At 41.0% G+C, this 20,618-nt stretch overlaps 1 protein-coding gene across 4 annotated transcripts; it reads left to right on the top strand.

Annotated features, from left to right (window-relative positions):
* Window positions 1-1,964: 1,964 nt before the first annotated feature.
* LOC148027977 (protein NARROW LEAF 1-like) lies at window positions 1,965-6,834 on the top strand. Of its 4 annotated transcripts, none has more exons than XR_015692669.1 (4): window positions 1,965-3,027; window positions 3,158-3,359; window positions 3,682-5,516; window positions 5,606-6,834. XR_015692669.1 is itself a non-coding variant. In XM_087689668.1 (3 exons), the coding sequence occupies exons 2-3, from the start codon at window positions 3,183-3,185 to the stop codon at window positions 3,718-3,720; spliced, it is 216 nt and encodes a 71-aa protein (XP_087545794.1). In that variant the 5' UTR covers window positions 1,965-3,027; window positions 3,158-3,182; the 3' UTR covers window positions 3,721-5,554. The 4 variants fall into 4 exon arrangements, 1 of the variants encoding a protein (XP_087545794.1); XR_015692670.1 differs by lacking the exon at window positions 5,606-6,834 and having other exon boundaries at window positions 1,965-2,629; window positions 2,840-3,027; window positions 3,682-5,554; XR_015692671.1 differs by lacking the exon at window positions 5,606-6,834 and having other exon boundaries at window positions 3,158-3,490; window positions 3,682-5,554.
* Window positions 6,835-20,618: the final 13,784 nt, after the last annotated feature.

Raw genomic sequence — 20,618 nt, forward strand, 5'->3', positions numbered from 1 at the left:
AGTTGATGAAAGTGTATGAAATTTTTCTAGAGCTATCTAGGGTTGTAACTAATGTGAGCAAAAGCGAGATTATTTACCTAGGATTGAATGAGTTAGCAAAGTTGCTAAGGGAGCCAGGCTTCCAAGTAGCATAATTGAAGCTGTAATTGCTTGATTCTAAATAATTTGGATGATTTCAAGATTTCTAGCATCAGACCTTAATTACTGAGCATATGATGGAGGAATTTATTTGATTATCTTGTACATTATGTATGCTATGATTCAAGTAACATGCAATAGTGACTAGAAATACATGCACATGAAAGTCCTAATTTTGGCATTATGAATCCAGTGAGATTAATGAAGGTTGAAGATCCATAGCCTAGCTATCTAGTACACTCCTTAGCCTATCCTCTTGAGAAGCTTGGTACAAGTAGGTTGTGTGGTAATCCTCTTGAGTAGCTTGGTACAAGTAAGTTGTTTTGGGTTTCAATAGGCATCCATCTTAAGTAGCAGCTATGCCCTAGAGTCTCATGTCAAGAAGCATATTAGACTCAACTTGGGAGTGTATTGTGGTGGTGGTTATGCACCTAAATACCAACCAATTATTTGAAGTCATTTCAATGCATATATTCTATCTTACCAATTTGAGCAACACTCTGATTGGCAATGTTCCAAAGTGGCTGGGTGTTTTGCATAAACTCTAGGGTCTAAACATATCTTTCAATAGGATTGAAGGTGAAAAAACAAACTACTGAAATATATTAAAGCAAGGGAAATACTTAATGACATTGATCAACCTAGCTATAACATACTAGATGCTTGCCTAGGTGTCATAGCAGTTCAAAGCAAGCAGCTTGCCTAGTGTTTTTAGAGTACGTAGCTTGAAATTGATTTGGGCTCTTATCTTGCAATAGTGGTGCTTACTACAAAGGTGCTTGCCAAACCACTACTTATCAAAGGCAACTAGTGCAGCTACACATGACTTCCCTTGATTTTCATCTTCAGGTTCATTGCTTTTCATTGAAAATTCTTTACAACATAAAAAAATTTGAACAAAAATGATGACCATAATCTTGGTCATGCAAGGATATAATCATGGTCATACATGATAGCTTCCTTGCATAAGATGACCATTATCAAGCCATGTGGTTTTGTGATGTTACCCTCGTTATCCCTGTTATGCATGAGAGCCTTCCCTACATAAGACAATCAAGATCAAGCTAGGTGGTACATACAATGTCTTGATTGTTCCAAGAAGGAGACTAGGCTCAAATAGAGATACTACAATAACCCCTGAAATTCACCCTATGACAAGTTCATGGAAGCTTAGGCAAGTCAAATGGGCCTCATGCTATAGAGAATGGCACCTAGAATAGATATGGCAGAAATGCACAGCTAGAATAGATATCGTCGACAACCATGGAGGTATACACAACTACTATCCCTACGACAGCTTGCCCCATCTGCTTGTAAAATTTTCAAATTCCCTATGACCGGTTTGCATAAGGAGGTTGAAGAGTGAAGGCATTGGGTCCTCCACAATTGAATACAGACATCGAACTTGACCTCGTCCGGCGTCCCGCAGGTAGGGCATCTCACTAATTTCTCCACTATTGCCATCTTGTTGAAGTGCTTTCGGAGTCAGTCGTGGACCTCTGGCATATACTTCTTCGGCAGCCTAAAGCTGCGCACGATCAGATCCACCAGTACACCCAGCTCATTCATGTCTTTGCTAGGTTTGCTCTGTCCATCAGCGCAAACATTGCACACACATTGAAATCTGTGACGATGGAGATGGAATGTTGTACATACTACCAACATTCTCCCCATTCATGGCCATGCATTAACATGAGATAACCTTTTATGAGAGATTAAAGAAGGAAGGTTGTTTGATGCATACTTAGATATCAAGGTGATGCCAATGTTGATGCTCTTGAAAGGGAGTTTGAGGTGCTAAATCAAATGCGAGTTTCAAAAAAAAATTGTTAGATTAGTAGAAATCACTCTCTATCGTCCCTTATCTTTGCGAAGTGTATGTCGAGGCCTTGCGCTTGCAGCCGAGCCTGCATGGGCTTGAGTATGGAGTGGTTGTGCTGCGTGTTCACAAAGGTGATCGTGAACCCCTCCGAAGCTAGCTTGACGGAGAGGTGCATCATGGGGCCGATGTGGCCCTGCGCAGGGAAGGGTATCACCATGGCATGAGGCCGTGTAGGTGACTTATTACATTGAGCCTTGCAGATGAGATCAGCCTTAGGAGAGAATAGAGCTGTCAACCTTGGATGGTGGGCACCCTTGTGCGAGGCAGCAGGTAGTCCTGGGACACGAAATTGCTGTGTGCCTTCTTACTCTGGCAAATCATCATCATTACCTGCTCTCTCTCCTGATGATTTCACAGCATCAATGGAGGTGTAAGGGCTCAAGGCCTTTGGCTCTTCCATGATTGTCCCCAACCCTTCTGCGAGGATGCTGTCTATCCTCCGGATTGAATGAGTCTTGACTTTCTGGGTGTGGAGGCAGGGCAGGGACAGGAGGCCTGTTGTCTTCTTGATGATGACCATGGCTTCTTGATGGAGAACCCAAAACAGAAAAAACCAAAAATATGAGGCGATTCAAACGCAATTCATCGAATATCACATGTACCCAGAAGGCGGGTCTTTCTACAGATGACAAGGAAACCCTCTTTATTTTGAAATTTGTTATTAATAGATTCATAGCAAATCCTGCCCTTATCTGTACAGTGTGCGCTTGATTAACAAAGGCCAAGACAACCCAAAGTGATATTTTGGCATTTACTTCTCTTGAATTACCTGTTTTCTTGAATTACCTTTGTTTGAGACATCAAATGCTGTTCTTGCAGGCCTTTTGAGGAGATCGACATCTCAAAGGTTCATCATTCATGGGTATGCTGTTCTTCTTCACCTGTATCAGAGAGTTCAGCACTAGATCATGATTATTCCATGTCATTTGGGAACTCTAGTCATCTTCCTGGAGAAGATGGTCCTACATTGCAAGCATTGGCATCTGGTGCTCATCACCATTCGGAAGGTAGTGCTGCTTATTTCCTATGGCCTCCTGCATATAGGCCTCATGTTAGAGCAGAAGAAACGAAAAGAATCTTTTTTGGTCTACAAAAGGATCTAAACTCAAACATAAGTGAAAGGGTGCCCAATGGCAGGCAAGCTTCGACACTTCTGGATGTCATGACTATCCGAGCATATCATAGCAAGCGCCTACGCAGAGTCAGCCTTGGAACAGCAGTGGGATTCCGCAGAAGGCACGGCCATTTAACAAGTACTCCTGCAATCATTGTGTTTGTAGCTCGGAAGGTTCATAAAGCATGGCTTAAAGAGTGCCTGAGGCTTCCAACTTATCTTGAGGTGAAGGAAGTTGTCTCTAAAACCCATGGCATGTGGTTTTATGGCCTCTAATTCTATGATCAAGTTTAAGCAATAACTGCCTAGATTGCCTGTACATGAGAAGCGTTATGATGTCAACTAAAGATCCACAGGTAATACTAGTTTCAATGTAGTGGACTTCTTGCTTAACTTCATGGTCCCTTTTTCAGAGAAGTTTCCTTGCCTGGTTTTCCATGAGTAATGTGCAGGAGAAAAGTCCAGTTCTGTAAAAGTGCTGAATCATTATCTAAGTTGGCAAGCTGACATAGAGATATTATAATTATACCCATTTGGATGATTTCAGGGACCAGCTGGAGGCATGAGTAGGTCGGAGATGACATAGAAATCATTATCTAAGTTGGCAAGTCTACATTCTGATGAGTAGGTCGGAGCTGTGCTTCTTTGCGAAGCAGTTGCCTGTAAATTCCTGGGGAGCTTTCTCGACGACATGGCACTCTGCAGGTGAGCTAGCATCAGGATCAAATTCCCATGTCTATCATTTGACATGATCATTGAGCGTGTGAAGCCAAGGGTCGGAGCCATCGGCGATCCTCAAGTGCCACATCGAGAAGGCTGAATTAATGCCTGATTAGCACAGGCATTCGAGGGTGCGCAGGGAGACACCATGGTTGATGACCTGGAAGAACCCCCAGTCGTGGCAGGCGGTGTGGATCGAGGAGAGCACAAAGGCCTGCACAAAGGCCTTGCACTGCGTCTGGTCCTCACCAGTGTCATTGCCGGTATTGCCTTCTGTCTGTTGGCACAGCAAGGGCGAGAGGTCGATCGTAGGGACCTCGTGCAGGACGATTGAGGCATCATTGTAAGGGCGATAGGCAGGGGGCAGTATGAAGGGAGCAGGGATGTGATCGGCTTGATGAAGATGATGATTTGCTTCCATGTTTTTTCCCTGTCTTTGATGGAAGGAGCCATGCTCTGTCAATGGCAGGGATTTTATAGAAGGACTCCAATAATTCAGAATGTTCACTAAGATTGAGTTCGTCCGCCTGAGAAGAGACGGAAGTTTCTGAGCAAGCGGGCAAGGTCTTGCTTGCTGATGACATCCTGGAGCTTGCTACTAGTGTTGTCTTCACACTCAAAAGTGGAATAGAGGATGAAGAGATGGAAACCCAGCCCAGTGTGCTCTCTCTCGCCCGGCCCCCTCCTGCCTTCCTGGCTTTGTGTCTTCTGGTTCGCTGCTACGGCTTCCCCTCTCAGGCTCCTACAGACCCTACTTATCTTTAATTAATCGATTTTTATCCTAAATTCAAAAATAAAGTTGCCCTGCAGTGGAAGATTACACCAGAAAAATTGGTGCTGCATAACATGAGTCTTGGTGGCATCCATTACTATGTTTATATGAAGCACTAACGGAGGAGCAGGACGGGAAGCTTTTAGGTCTTGGTGTCCTTCCCGGTCGCACAATCTCTGCTGCGAATCCTCGGCTCCCTGTCAAATAGAAGACCAGACGTAGTCATTATGTTAGAAAACAGCAGTGGTATCTGATGATGACCTGTAGATTTAGCTTTGGCTTCCACTGTAAAGTGATTGTTTAGCTGCCTTTCTGGATGTCAGCTATCAGGCATGGTTGCTGCCTTTATGGATTTCAGTTATCAGGCATGGTTGAACTACAGTTCACTGCACCCAAGTTCAGTTGCAACCTGGATTATCTTAAACCCACTTTGAGGTGTGGGAAAAGAAAAGGAACAATGCAAGAAAAGCAGGAGGATGCACCGGAAGGCAAAGGGCAATTCTGAGTGATCTCGGACCTTGGCTGTGAGGTCCTCAAACTGCATGGGGCCATAGCACTTCCTCTTCATCCTCATCTTTTTCTTCTGAGAGACTTCACTCAATCCAAGGAGGCGTCGGATCCGGAGGGGGATCCTTGAGTAATCAAGGTTGAAACCAGGTGATGTTGCCACTGAGGCAGCAGCTGCAATCTTTTTCCTGTATTGCTCCGACCGTGACAAGCAGAGGGGGATTGATTCTATCGGGGGGGGCCCTTGTTCTTCCCTATTGGTGACAAGCTACTGGCTGCAATTATTTTTCTACTGTGCTCAGACCGCAACAAGAAAATTGGGGTGCTATATATAGATAGACTATATATATATAGACAGACTATATATAGCTAACAGATCTCAGGTAAAAAGCCAGTGAATAACTTCAAAGTTTGAATACAAACTACTCGTCTTGAAATTTAGTCATTCTATAATTTTATGTTTGTTTTGGAGGTGTGCATCTTACGACCCAGCCTTGCTGATACGATCCAAAGCAAGAATGTGCCCCAGCAAGAATATTTGCTATTGTCATTTTCTTGTTCCTGGGATCTGTGAAGGGGTTCAGTACTAAGCCCCAGCCTTGCAGATACGATCCAAAGCAAGAATGTGCCCCAGCTCTCTTTACAACGATTTTCACTACAGTTGCATTTATATTGGGAGCTTTGACATCCATAGTGTTGGGATTTTTGGGCATGATGATCACAACATATGCGAATGCTCGCACAACTTTGAAAGCCAGAAAAGGAATAGGCAAAGTATTCAAAATCGCCTTCCAATTAGGTTCGGTGATGGGTTTCTTACTTGTTGCTAATGGCCTCATAGTTTTATACATCACTATAAAACTGTTCCAGCTTTATTACAAGGATGATTTGGAGGGCCTTTTTGAGGCCATCACTGGCTATGGGCTTGGATGCTCATCCGTGGCTCTATTTGAAAGGGTTGGAGGTTAAATCTATACCAAAACTGCAGATGTTGGAGCAAATCTTGTTGGAAAAGTAGAAAGGAATATCCTAGAGGACGATCCACAAAATCCAGCGATCATTGCTGACAATGTGGGTGATAATGTGAGAGATATTGCTGGAATGGGTTCATATTTGTTTGGCTCCTTTGCTGAAGCTTCTTGTGCAGCTCTTGTTGTGGCTTCCATGTCATCATTTGGCACAAATCATGACTTCACTGCTATGTGCCTTCCAATTAGGTTCGGTGATGGGTTTCTTACTTGTTGCTAATGGCCTCATAGTTTTATACATCACTATAAAACTGTTCCAGCTTTATTACAAGGATGATTTGGAGGGCCTTTTTGAGGCCATCACTGGCTATGGGCTTGGATGCTCATCCGTGGCTCTATTTGAAAGGGTTGGAGGTGAAATCTATACCAAAACTGCAGATGTTGGAGCAAATCTTGTTGGAAAAGTAGAAAGGAATATCCCAGAGGACGATCCACAAAATCCAGCGATCATTGCTGACAATGTGGGTGATAATGTGAGAGATATTGCTGGAATGGGTTCATATTTGTTTGGCTCCTTTGCTGAAGCTTCTTGTGCAGCTCTTGTTGTGGCTTCCATGTCATCATTTGGCACAAATCATGACTTCACTGCTATGTGCCTTCCAATTAGGTTCGGTGATGGGTTTCTTACTTGTTGCTAATGGCCTCATAGTTTTATACATCACTATAAAACTGTTCCAACTTTATTACAAGGATGATTTGGAGGGCCTTTTTGAGGCCATCACTGGCTATGGGCTTGGATGCTCATCCGTGGCTCTATTTGAAAGGGTTGGAGGTGAAATCTATACCAAAACTGCAAATGTTGGAGCAAATCTTGTTGGAAAAGTAGAAAGGAATATCCCAGAGGACGATCCACAAAATCCAGCGATCATTGCTGACAATGTGGGTGATAATGTGAGAGATATTGCTGGAATGGGTTCATATTTGTTTGGCTCCTTTGCTAAAGCTTCTTGTGCAGCTCTTGTTGTGGCTTCCATGTCATCATTTGGCACAAATCATGACTTCACTGCTATGTGCTTCCCTCTACTCATTAGCTCTATGGGCATTGTGGTGTGCCTCATCACAACCTTGTTTGCAACTGATGTGTTCGAGATGTCAAATCTAAGGGATATTGAATCTACACTGAAGAGACAATTGCTGATATCCACCACCTTAATGACATTCGGTGCAACTTTTGCTTGTTGGCTGGCACTACCATCCACGTTTTACATATATGATCCTAATGGTGGTGCAAATATGGTTCAAAACTGGAAACTATTTTTTTGTGTTGGAGTAGGGCTTTGGGCAGGGTTGGTAATTGGCTACGTTATAGAATATTTCACCAGCAATACATAAAGACGAGTCCAGGATGTTGCTGATTCTTGCAGGACATGAGCTGCTACCAATGTCATATTTGGTTTGGCACTTGGCTACAAGTTTGTAATTGTTCCAATATTTGCTATTGCTGTTGCCATCTATGTCAGCCATACCCTAGCAGCCATGTACGGGATCACAGTTGCAGCTCTTAGAATGCTTTGTACCATTGCCACTTGTCTAGCCATAGATACATATGGTCCCATAAGTGATAATGCTGTGTTAGCAGAGTATTTGTCAGCTCATGTGTGAGTCTGAGCTTGATCTGGGCTGGGCATTTTTATTAGGTATTTTAGGTATTTTTCTGGTGTGGCATTTTATGCCAGTGGAGATTTTATGAACCCGTGTTAGCATTAATGCTGGCCGACTAGCATTTATTGCTCTCCATTTTTCAGCCTATTTATACTCATTGGCTCCTCCTCAGTCATCATCATCTTCACCATCTGTAGACTCTGTGGAGAGAGGAGCCAGTGCCCACGCAGCTAGTGACTCACTATTGTATGCGACTGTCTCGTGTTCAGATATATGGATTCCATTTCCCGTGCATACATTTGAGTTCTCATATGTATCGTGTTCTTTCTTTCTCTTTTTGTCTTCTGTTTCAACAGTTTTTTTCAGCACATGTTTATGCTTTTACCGCTGCTCCACTTCTGACATGGTATCAGATTTCAGGATCTGTGCTCCTGCTGTGTTTTCTTGTTGATTTCAGGACTGTTTTGTACCCCTACTGATCAGAAGACTGCTGTCGCAGCCAGGCGATCTGTTTTGGGGTTGTTTCAGCCTGCGTTTTTTGCAGTTTTGCCATCGCCTGCTGCCTATGCACCCTCTGCTGCCTGCATTTTCCATCAGCAGCTACTGGCGACAGTTTTCTACCTATTTTTCTCCAGTTTACAGCCTACGTTTTGTTGATTCAGCATCTCTCGTGGCTGGGTGACTGTTACTTCAGGCCATTTTTGCTATTTTTTGGCAATTTTTGAGTGAGTTTTTGTCTTTCTGCACAGCAGATTTTGTCTTCTATTGATCAGATTTTGGGTTCTATTGCATATAAAATCTCATTTTCTGCAGTCTGTGCTTGTGTTCAGGCTGTGTTTCCTCTCTAAATTCTATCTCTTCTCTACTTCTCTTCTTCTCCTCTCCATATGGCTCCTCCGAAGCCCTGATGATAAGTTGCATGAGACATCCTTGAGATTACAGGGGCGGCTTCCGGCACATTATGGAGGTGAGGCTTATGTAGCTTCAAAGAGGGGTGACGGGAAGAAGAAGTGGAAGGCCCAGTGTTACCATTGTGGCAAGAGGGGACATTTGTGGAAGGATTGCAAGACGTTAGCGGCTTCCAGGAAGATGGAGCAGAAGACGAAGCAGGATGTTGACTCTACCGATGTGTCCTCTCCTTCATCAGACTCCGACTCCGACTCCGATTCTCCGGCCAAGGTGAAGTCCAACGCGCAGAAGGGATCCTCTTCTTCGGATCGCGGGAAGGGCTTGGTGGCCCCTTCCTCGGCTGCTTTCTAGTGGTGGTGATGAGGTCATTCCTCATGACTCTCTTGTGCCAAAGAGTGAGTGTGAGCGGGTGTTCAGATGGGGCAGTCGCGCCTCATCTATACTTTTATACAGGTGCACAGGTTCTAGAGAGGGACGTCCCTGATGCATCGACTTCAGTCTGGTAGAATGAAATCCTGGAGCTGGGATTGACATCCAGGTTCATGATGAGTTGGTTCTCTGACAGAGAGCGGGAGGCTTTCGTCTGGTGCTCACATGAGGGGACTGGCCAAAGGCGGGGAATCCATGGTCACATATGTTCAACGGCATTTTTGACAGGATGATTTTGTATGCTACTGCAAGACATTGGTGATGAACACAGAGACATGCTATGATCTTTTCTATTTTCAGGTGTTTGGTCCGATCGAATCGACATCAGGTTCTCTCCAAGGCACCTTGGTGGTGGCTTGATCACCCATTGCTTAGGTATCCATGGTTCTACTTGGTGGTTCTATGTTGTATAGTTTCTGATCCCTTTTCATTGTACTATTATATTGTATCAAATCACCCATGATCTGAGAGAGGGTGTTAGTAGAGTATTTGTCAGCTCATGTGTGAGTCTGAGCTTGATCTCGGCTGGGCATTTTTATTAGGTATTTTAGGTATTTTTCTAGTGTGGCATTTTATGCCAGTGGAGCATTTTATGCATCAGTCAGCCAACATTAATGTTGGCCGACCAACATTTATTGCTCCCCATTTTTCAGCCTATTTATACTCAGTGGCTCCTCCTCAATCATCATCATCTTCACCATTTGCAGACTCTGTGGAGAGAGGAGCCGGAGCCAGTGCCAGTGCCCACGCAGCCAGTGACTATTCAACAGGAAGTCTGTAAGATGCTTCAAACCAGAAGGAGAAGTTGGTGAGCCCATAAAAGTATGAACAATGAATTCCTTGTTTTCACCTGCTCAATTTACTATCACTATCAGATGGTGTAAAGAACAGGGCAAAAAAGGTATGCGTGTTTTGATGTTTTGATGTTTTACGAATGCGTGTTTTGATGTTTTACAAATGTCTCTTATGTTTCTAAACTTTGGTTTATTATGTGTACATAAAGGTAACAAAATCACAAATGATGGTACAAGAGATAATGGAACAATGAAAGCTAAGGAGGTCATTGGCCCTAATGTCTCTTCAAATCACGATACAGATATATGTCTTTATTTCTACTAAACTTTGAAAATTAAAATTTGTACATATTTTACATCTTGCTTTATTAGGTGATTCATTTTGAGATTAACTAGCTTTAATTAGTCTCTTTGTCTAATTAAAAATGTTCATAGTTATTCATATTTTTAAACTTTGAGTAATTGTGTGTATATATATAAATATAGATTAAAGAACAACAAAAGGTGGGAAAAGAGGTAATGTAAGAAAGGGAGATCAGGAGGTTACTTGCAATAATGTTTCTTCAAGTCAAGATGTAGGTACCAACTTTACGGATCAAAAACTTGTACAAATTTGGTGACCCAAATTGATACAAAATATCTAATTACTTTCTTTTGTGTTATTGAAATTTTTCATAACCTTGTATTATCGTGAGCTTTGGTTAACTCTATGTATATATAGGTAAACAAGTTACTAAAGATGACACAAGAGACAATGCAAGAAAGGAAGACATTGAGATTGCTTGCCTTAACACTTCTTCAAGCCAAGAATCAGGTATTACTAGCTTTGTTATGTTGATAATGAGTCATTTTTTGAAATGGTTATACTAACAAATGATATTTGATCACTTGAGTATCAATACAAGTGATACGTATACCATCATATGATGATATCTATCGGCCACCCATGTTGAAATTTAGAGAAGAGGGTAGACAAACATTTATTACTTTGCAACATATTGGAGATTTAAGGGATAAAACAATCAAGACACACATGTTGCTTAGTTAGTTTTTAGTTCTATGCTCCTTTAAAATTATTTTCGTTTTTCTTTTGGTTGCTAGAAGTAGATGTTGATGTCTTAATTTGTTTAATCTATTTTGATCATTAGATGTATGTTATTGATCCTTACTTAGAAATGATGACATTCTCTATATAATTTTCTAGTTAAAAATTTATTGTGCAATTTCTTGTTTGATATTAGCATGTCTAAGAGGCAGGATAAAGTAGATAAAGTGATAAGGAAAAAAGAGAATTTCCACGGAATTCCCTAGTTGAAAGTACATATAAGTAGGGAATGTAAAAAATAAGAAAAATGAGAGATTTCCTAGTGAGAGTACCTAGGGAATCACCTCTAGAAATTTTTTCCTATATATGAAATATTTACTATATAGGAATTATTCCCTATATAGAAAATTTTGTATTTTCCTAGAAAAGGTCTTATGTGATTCCCTACTTATTCTCACTATAAATGTCCCATTTTCCCTAGTTTTTACTTTCCCCACTTATTTGTATTTTCAACTAGGGAATTCCATGGGGAATTCTCTTTTTTTCCTATATGGGGATCGATTGAAAGTTCCTTGTGATTATTGATCGTAGAAGACTACAGTTGCCAGTAATCTTTAGAGTCGAGGCGATGATCACGGCCTAACTGATTATCATTTCATGTGTGGCGCAGCTGATGAGAAGGTAAATATTAATGTAGCGGAAGTCATTAATCCAGCAGATCATCATCGGGGAATCACAAGTGCGCTGACGATTCACTCGAGCGTCGCCGCGCATGAGAAGCATCGACTGACCAAGCAGCCTTCACGTTACACTCCGGATGGTTTCCCATGATGCGGGATCAATACCTGCTGCACCCGCTACTGCTACGAGTAGCCATGAATTATTATCAGATCATCATCCACTGGATTATCCGTGCTGCTATGAGTAGTACTGAATTATTTATCATCATCTACTGGATGGACTAGCCCCATATATGAGAGGTCTCTTTGTAGGAAGAACATTATGCTAGGAGGCGCAAGTGTGCTAGGGTTCTCTAGCCATATATCCCTTAGGTTTGTTGAGGATCAACCTAACCCCTATGAGCCTAGGATGAGCTTATTGTAAGGTCTTATTTTCTTTTCTCTCTTTCTCTCCCTCTCTCATTTCCTCTCCCTCCCTCACCCTCACCCTCACCCTCTCTTTCTTTCTTTCCCTATTAGGTTTAATGATTTTTCTCTCTCCTCTCCCTCTCTCATTTTTTCTCTCTTCTCTTTCTCTCTCATTTCCTTTTCTCTCTTTCTCTTCCTCTCTCATTTCCTCTCCCTCCCTCACCCTCACCCTCTCTTTCTCTCTTTCCCTTTTAGGTTTAATGATTTTAATCTATTTTTCTCTCTCCTCTCTCTCTCTCTCTCATTTCTCTTTATCTCTCCTCTCCTTCTCTCATTTCCTCTCCCTCCCTCACCCTCACCCTCTCCCTCTCTTTCTCTCTTTCCCTATTATGTTTGACATCTTTTCACTCTTTTTCTCTCTCCTCTCATTCTCTCATTTTTTTCTCTCTCCTCTCATTCTCTCATTTTTTTCTCTCTCCTCTCCCTCTCTCATTACCCTATTATGTTTAATGTCTCCCTCTCCCTCTCCCATTTCCTCTCTCTCTCTCTCTCATTTCCCTATTATGTTTAATGTTTCCCTGTCCCTCTCTCATTTCCTCTCCCTCCCTTTTCCTTTCCCATTTCCTCCCCCTCTCCCTCTCCCTCTCCCTCTCTTTCTCTCTCTCTCTCCCTCCCTCTCCCTCTCCCATTTCCTCCCTCTCCCTCTCTCTCTCTCTCATATTCCTATTATGTTTAATGTCTCCCTCCCTCTTCTTTTCCCATTTCCTGCCCCTCTCCCTCTCCCTCTCTTTCTCTCTCTCTCCCTCCCTTTCCCTCTCCCTCTCCCTCTCCCATTTCCTTCCTCTCCCTCTCCATGTCTCTCATTTTCCTATCATGTTTAATGTCTCCCTTCCTCTCCCTCTCCCTCTCTCATTTCCCCTCCTTCCCCCTCCCTCTCCCTCTCCCTCTCCCTCCCACTTCCTTTCCCATTTCCTCCCCCTCTCCCTCTCCCTCTCTCATTTCCTCCCCCTCCCTCTCCCTCTCCCATTTCCTCCCTCTCCCTCTCCCTCTCTCATTTCCTCTCCCTCCCTCTCCCTCTCCCTCTCCCTATCCCTCTCTTTCTCGCTCATTTCCTCTCCCTCTCTCAATATACAAAAATTATAAAAAAAACAAGTAAAAGCAAGAGAGAATGCACTCAACGGTTTGAAGGCTCCTCTTTGTGACGGTGGCTACTCTTCGCCCTCCATACGCCTCCTCTGCTTCTTCGTAAACGGAAAGGGCGACGGCGGTGGTGGCGGTGAGAAGCCTTCTTTTTCTCTTTCTCTCCCTCTCAGCAAGACGGTTGCTCTCCCTATCGCTCTTCTTCTCGCTCTGTTTCGTGAATGCGCGAAATGTAATGCGCTCGAGTTTCAGCCCGTATTTTTTTGCTCTCGGTACCGTCGCTATTGGTGTCGCTATTAGCGTCGCAAATGCGATGCTAATAGCAATGCAAATAGCGATGCCGCTATTTGTCATCGCTAATAAGCACCGCTATGGCCTGATATCCTTGTAGTGTAGTAAATGCCAAATTTGTTGGCTATAATTACCAATATATAAATAGAAATATTTTTCTAAAGCCAAATGATATACAAGTTGTACTTAACAAAAGAACTCATTACATTAAATGTGGCTAAATTTAAGAGGAATTGGAATGTTCAAGTGCATAGTCATACTATAAAGGAGGATGGACAAAGCCTCATGTCATATTGGCCACTCAAACAACATTGCTTGCTTTACCTAGATTAAGCAATATATATACTACAAAGCACCTTCATGACCCCATCAATAATTGCAGAGTAACAACTTGCTAGTATTAGTAAGCTTGAAAGATTGAAAGGGATAAGTATATGTCCTAGCTGCTTTTCGAAGTAAAATGTAAGAGTTGAGGTGTCACTTAAGGATCAATAGTGTCTAGGTCCACTAAAGAAAGTTAATACTCATTATATTTTGTTGTGAAGCAAATCCCTCACTTTTGTACGTCCCCAATCATCAAAGAATCGCTGACCCTTAGGATTTGGGTACCTTCTATGGACTGCCCTCAACACCTCGTGCCACAAGCCGCTTTTCTCATTCTTGAAGTAAACGAAACAATCTTTATATGTTGCATGCACGACGCTCCTCATGTACGCCATTACATCCCTTCCTTCATCATCATGGAAGATGCCACCAGTATCTGTAACTCTATAGTACTGACATACTGGCTCCTCTACGTGATCTTTTGGTGAGGGTGATCGCTCACCATCTCCTAGGCAACCCCCACACAAGCCTCGTCCTCCTGCTCGACTCTCCCTCCTTCCTCTCTGTGGACTACCCTCTGCCTTGCTGGATGCACGTGCTTCTCCAAATGCATGTGCATTGGCTGACACTTGTGCTTCAGCCGATGCATGGACACGTGTTGCACGTAGAGTACCTGCAATTGGAGTTTGGACATTTGGTGTTTGGAAAGCAGTGCCAGGCAAAGACGTCAGAGGCGTTCCAAACATGACGCTGAACACCTCGTCTGCTATGGGAGAGCGGCCAAGGTGTCTACTCATCTCTCCCATGAATTCTTCCTTACTAGGAAAACCTCCAAAAAATGTATTCATCCCTCTACCGAACAAGCCCAATGTATCATTCATGTGATCCAAATCTGGGTCATTGTGAGATGAACCAGAATGCGACATCTGCAAACAAAACACAGGAAAAAGACAAATTCTTACAATTCTAGAAGTAAAAATTTATTTTTGATCAGAGCTAGCTGGCGCATGTATAATCGCGTTTGAAATGCATGATAGATGCGCTCTCAGGCATATCCCTGAGGTCAAACCCTCTGGTCAGAGTGCGTGTATATCCACATCTGAGATGCAGCATAGACGCGCTCTCAGATGCGATTCTAAAGTCAATGCTTCTGGGCGTCTGTAGTCTGTACTGAAATTTAGACACGCTAACAAATGCACTCATTTGGTTGATTTCAATCCGACAACCGCCATTCATGATTTATTTGTGCTATAAGAAGTTCAATCATAGATCCTAAATACACAGAGAGAGAGAGAGAGAGAGAGAGAACTCACTTTGGGTGTTTGGTATGGATGAGTGGTGGCGCTTCTTCCTTCTCCTTCTTCCTCTCCTTGGTGAGTTACTATCCTTGATGCTTGCTTGCTGCTTGTTTTCTCCTCCCTTTGCTTCTTCTTCCTCTTGTTCTCCTCTCTCTTGTTCTCCTCTCTCTTATTCTCTCTTTCTTCCTCTCCTTGGATTTCTTTTTTCCCCTCTTGTCTCTTTGAAATGAAAGAAGAGGTGAGTCATGAGGAGGTGAGGCATGAAGAGACTAGTGGAGGTAGATTGCATGTCGACTAAAATTGAGCTTCAGAACATGCAAAAAACGCAAGAAAGAAAAGGTGCAGTTTGAAAAGAAATGATTCAAGTATCTTTTGAATTTTGACTTTTGCGTCTATTTTTGCGTTTATATGCGCAGCTAAGTTTATGTAAACACGCTTATAGACGCAAAGTTAGACACGCAAATAGATGCAGATTTAGATACGTAGCTAAATGCAGATATAGACGCGCATTTAGCTTTTATCATGAGTTTTTATTTTTAAGATAAGTTTTGATAGTAAGTTCTTATCATAAGTTTTTATGTATTTATGTTAAGTTTTGTGTATTTAAAATTGAGATCTTAGAATAATTAATTAATACGCGAGCTTGAAGTGTTTATGTAAACATATGAATAACAAATTTGATGTTGTCATGAATTAGGTTTAATCATGTCGTCGTCATCACCTAGTGTGGTGCATGCTGATGAGTCAATGAGCACATCCTCAAGTGAGAATGAAACATTACGTCTTCATAATCGAGATGCATGGCTACGACGAAAAATAAAATGCATGTGTGATCATTTTCGAGGGTGTATTTTTCAAGCACGTCAAGTTGCAATGTCATACCTCAGCATGTATGGAGAATGGGACCGAGAAAAATCACCGGTATTCATTATTTTTTTTAAACACTAAGATTGCTAGTCTATGTTACTCAATATATATCAACATACATGAAACTCCCTTTTGTGGTTGAGTAGGATGCAGTGCCACATCCTCAGATGCTCCCTCCCGGGCATCAAGAGGCTGCAAAACATCGACCCGAGGAGGCAGAGTCTTCAAGAAGAGTGGAGACTGACGACCATGATAGTAGCCCTTATAAAATTCCCCATCAGGTTGTAGAGAATGAGATTTTGGACAACATGGTACACCATCTATTTTTGCAACTGGTTCAGGGAGAAGGTCACTCTACGAAGCCAAATGACCCACTATACGTAGCATCATCTACTCCGTTGTATGAAGGTTTACGTACTCCGTTCTTTGTGAGTCCCTCGAGATACTTAACTTGCAAACAATTTATGAATGGAGTAATGTCAGTTTGAATGCGTTACTGAAGTAGGTATCAATTCACTTTGACTTATGAATCATAATATTAATTGTTGTATTTTGAAATCATGCACAAATATATGTTGGTGGTTTTTTAACTCACTTTTAAAAATATATATAGGTTATTATCACAAATGCCTCCAAAAGGAAACAAATTGCCAACTAAGAGAGAGCAAGCAAGACATTACTTGACATCTCTGAGAGGCCTCGATTATGTTAAGATCCATGCATGTGTCAATGATTGTGTCTTGTTTTGTGGGATTCATGAGTTCGCACGAGAGTGTCCTGTTTGTAGCGAATCAAGATACAAAGTGGAGATGAAGTCAATGGATATGCCTCGTAAGGTCTTGCGACATTTTTCGATTGTTCCACGTATTCAACTTATGTTCAAGTGTAAGTCTATTGGAAACCTCATGTCATGGCATGCTAGTCATCATTCAAGTGATGGAAAATGGAGGATCCCTACAGACACACCAGCATGGCAACATATAGATAATTTGTGGCCCGTTTTCAAAGAAGAGCCAAGAAATTTGAGATTTGGTTTAGGTATGGATGGAATGAATCCATTTGGCATCAAAAGCACATCATATAGTGTATGGCCAGTGGTATTGGTAAACTATAATATTTCTCCATCCATGGCAATTAAAAAGGGACATGTAATGTTGTCCCTTCTGATTCCTCGAAAGCACAAGGTAAAAAACATGGAAATTTACTTAGAGTCTTTGATTGAAGAGTTAGAAATGTTATGGGAAGGTATTGAGGTGCAAGATACAAGCGCATCTGCATCCTCTAGAGATTTCATGTTGAAGGCCATGTTGTTGTGGACTATGCATGACTTTCCAGGATATGGAGAGTGTTCAGGTACATGTATATAACTCTATATTTGAAATTCAAGAATTGAATCAATTGCATTTTATTAATTCACTTGTTTATTCAGGTTTAACCACATCAGGATATCATGCATGTCCTATTTGTGGTCCCTCTCTAGTTTCCTCTCGGCCCGCACATTTAAAGAAGGTTATCAATGACAATCATCATCGATTTCTTCCTATTGATCATCCCAGATATGTTCTCCCTACTAATGGAATGACTCCACAATCTCTAACCATTCGAGATTGGAAAGAGAGATCGATTAATGTCGACAGCCACCCTCCACTCGGCATGAGTCGGTAAGAACTGCATTTCTCTCGATTGACTTTAAAGTATTCAACATGATGAATTGTTTACATAATATATTGTTTGTTTATTAGATTCTCTATATTTTTTCATCTTTTATATTGGACTGAACTCAAGATCAATCACCTGTTGGACCCCATGCACATATTAAAAAATGTTGTATCTACATTATGGGATCACTTGATAGGGGCTTGTGATTCAGTCAATGTAAGGGAGGATTTACGTAACATTAGTCGTATGATATGAGCTTGGCCACGCATTGGACCCAAAGGAAAGATTGAGCTACCCCATGCACCATGGATGTTGTCAAAGAACGAGGAAAAAATAGTGAAAGAACAAATATGTAGCTTTCGAACACCCATAGGATGTATGAAATGTCTCAAGGGAGCCTTGATAAAGAAAAAGAAAAGAGGTGTGGAGCAACTATCTGGTTTGAAGTCCCACGATTGGCATGAAATGATTCAAGTAAGGGTATCTCTAACCATGAATATAGTAATTAGTGGAGTAACTATGTGTAAACTTTGGGGTATGATGACTTTTTCCTCAACTAATCATTTCATCTATGAATATTGTTTACATTTAGTTCGTACTGCCTACTAGCATATCCCATTGTGTATTCAATGATGTACGTGATATCATTTATAAGATGGGAGAGCTTGTGAGGTGTGTATACATTGTATTTTTTTCATTATATATCTTTGAATTTCTACACAAAAATATACAATTGTCAAATACATCCTGACAGATACGTGAGCTCGAAGGAAATTGATCCAAACACATTGCAAGATGCTTGAGTATTATCTGTTGAGGTGGTTTTTTTGGTGTACATTTGATTGATGAGATCGCACTTTGTGGGGCACTTCATGCAAGAGGGATGTTTTTTCTTGAGCGCTTCATGAAAAACTTGAAAGATTTTGTGAGGCAAGCACGGCCTAAGGGAAGCATGGCTGAGGGTTGGTTAGTTCAATCATCCCTTGTTTATATCTCTGAATATCTTGCTGAAGTGGACCCCTCTCAACCACGACTATGGAAAGACGATGAAGACTTGAGAATGACCTCTATAATACGTCAAGGAAAAGGATTGAGTAAAGTGCTAACAAAAGAAGAACTTAGTAAGTTAAATAGTTTTTGTGTGCTCAATAGTGATGTAATGAGCAAATGGGTGATACTATATAATGAAGCAAGGGCAAGAAGAAAAAGCGAAAGACAAGCATTTCGCACCAGATATGGACGTAATGTCTCATTTTCAGATCATCTAAATGCGCTCCCACATCATATTGATATACATTGGTTACATTAGAACAGAAACGAGGCATAGATGTGCACGTTAGACGCACAAAGTCGGGCGCGTCTATCAGAGCGTCTATAAATGCGTGTAAATCTACGTGTAAATAGACGCGAATTTTGCGTCTATATATCCACACAAATAGATGCTAATATAGATGCGCTAGCAGACACACAATTATTTAACCACCTAAAATTAGCAATTTGCATAATTGAAAAACCAAAGTTAATAATTATTTAACCACCTGAAATTGATTCTTGAGCATACACATGTGCGCATGAAAAAAACCATAGAATTAAGAATACATATTGAACAATTGAATTAAAAAAATAGAGTCAATAGCTACTTTTTCATTGCTCTCTAATGAATGGCAGTTCCTCCAGTTGACAAGCCTGATATAAGTAATTAGCGGCAGGCGACAGAAACCTTACAATTAGTAGCAAGCATTGTAATATGTATCTCGTAATTTCTCTATGTACTTGAAGATGATAAAATATACTTCCTTCTTATTATGGAAAATTCAATGCTTGCTTTAAAATTGAATATTGATTCTTGAGTATGCACATGTTCTCATGATAAAAAGCATAGAATTAGGAATACACATATATTGAATCAATAAGAAAATTAAGTGTGTTACAGTGAATGATCCATCTCATCTTCAATGAGATCAGCCCTTGCTAAACTATCTACTTCTAGGTCTATGTTACCAAGAGGTAACGAAACAAATAAGTCTATCCCACTATCAGATGTGTTGCTATATTGCTCAATAACTTCATCAATATCATCGACAATCACATTATTGTCTTCTTCTGTGTTTCCTTGAACATCATCGCAAGGTTCATCTTGTACTATATCATGCATATCATCCATTATGGTGTCATCATGCACATCATCATTATTTGTTGAATTGTCATCTGCTATCTCCATGTCGGTAATATTACCATATATTGGTTTTGAACGATTAGATATAGGGATGACATACCACCATCGGTTATTATTTACCATTGGATGATACACAACCTGTATTTGAAAAATAAAGGCAAAAGACTTAAGTACTTATTATATTGTGTATATGTATCACATGTATACATATAAAAAAATTAGCCTTTGCATATATACCTGCTCGCATTGTTGAGGTAGTACTAATGTGACATTCTTGTTTTGGTGAAATTTTGTAGAGTCAATGATTACAAAACCACTTGGATGACGTCTGATTGTGCAATGCTCACCATTTGTTACCACTTCTTTAAACCACTTCACATCCAATAAATATATAAAGAATCATCTGAAGTCAAGCTTCAGAATATCTTGGATCAAGCCACAATAACCTTCCATGGTACCATTGGCAGCATTGAAGTGAGCAAGGACACCACAATCTTGGGTATTTTTCTTTTCATCTATACATTGAGTTCGAAAATGTTTACCCTCACACCATAGTGCATTGAATAATGTGCACTAGTAGTAAAAGATAAAAGATCAAACATGTTAATTATTTATATAAAATAAAACTTATAGAAACAAATTAATTGATAGTATGTCTCACCTTTGATAAGCAACCTCGTGCGTATTCTCACTCTTCTTGAGATATATTAATTTTCTCCTCTTTTTCCATTCTCTCCATTTCCTCATGTAACCAATCTATGTCAATATGACCGGGGAGCGCATTTAGATTATCTAAAAATGAGACATTACGTCCATATCTAGTGCAAAATTCTTG

Source organism: Lygodium microphyllum, chromosome 12, assembly GCF_053477565.2.
Source record: "Lygodium microphyllum isolate KBCC chromosome 12, Lygodium_microphyllum_v1.1.10, whole genome shotgun sequence".
NCBI lineage: Eukaryota > Viridiplantae > Streptophyta > Polypodiopsida > Schizaeales > Lygodiaceae > Lygodium > Lygodium microphyllum.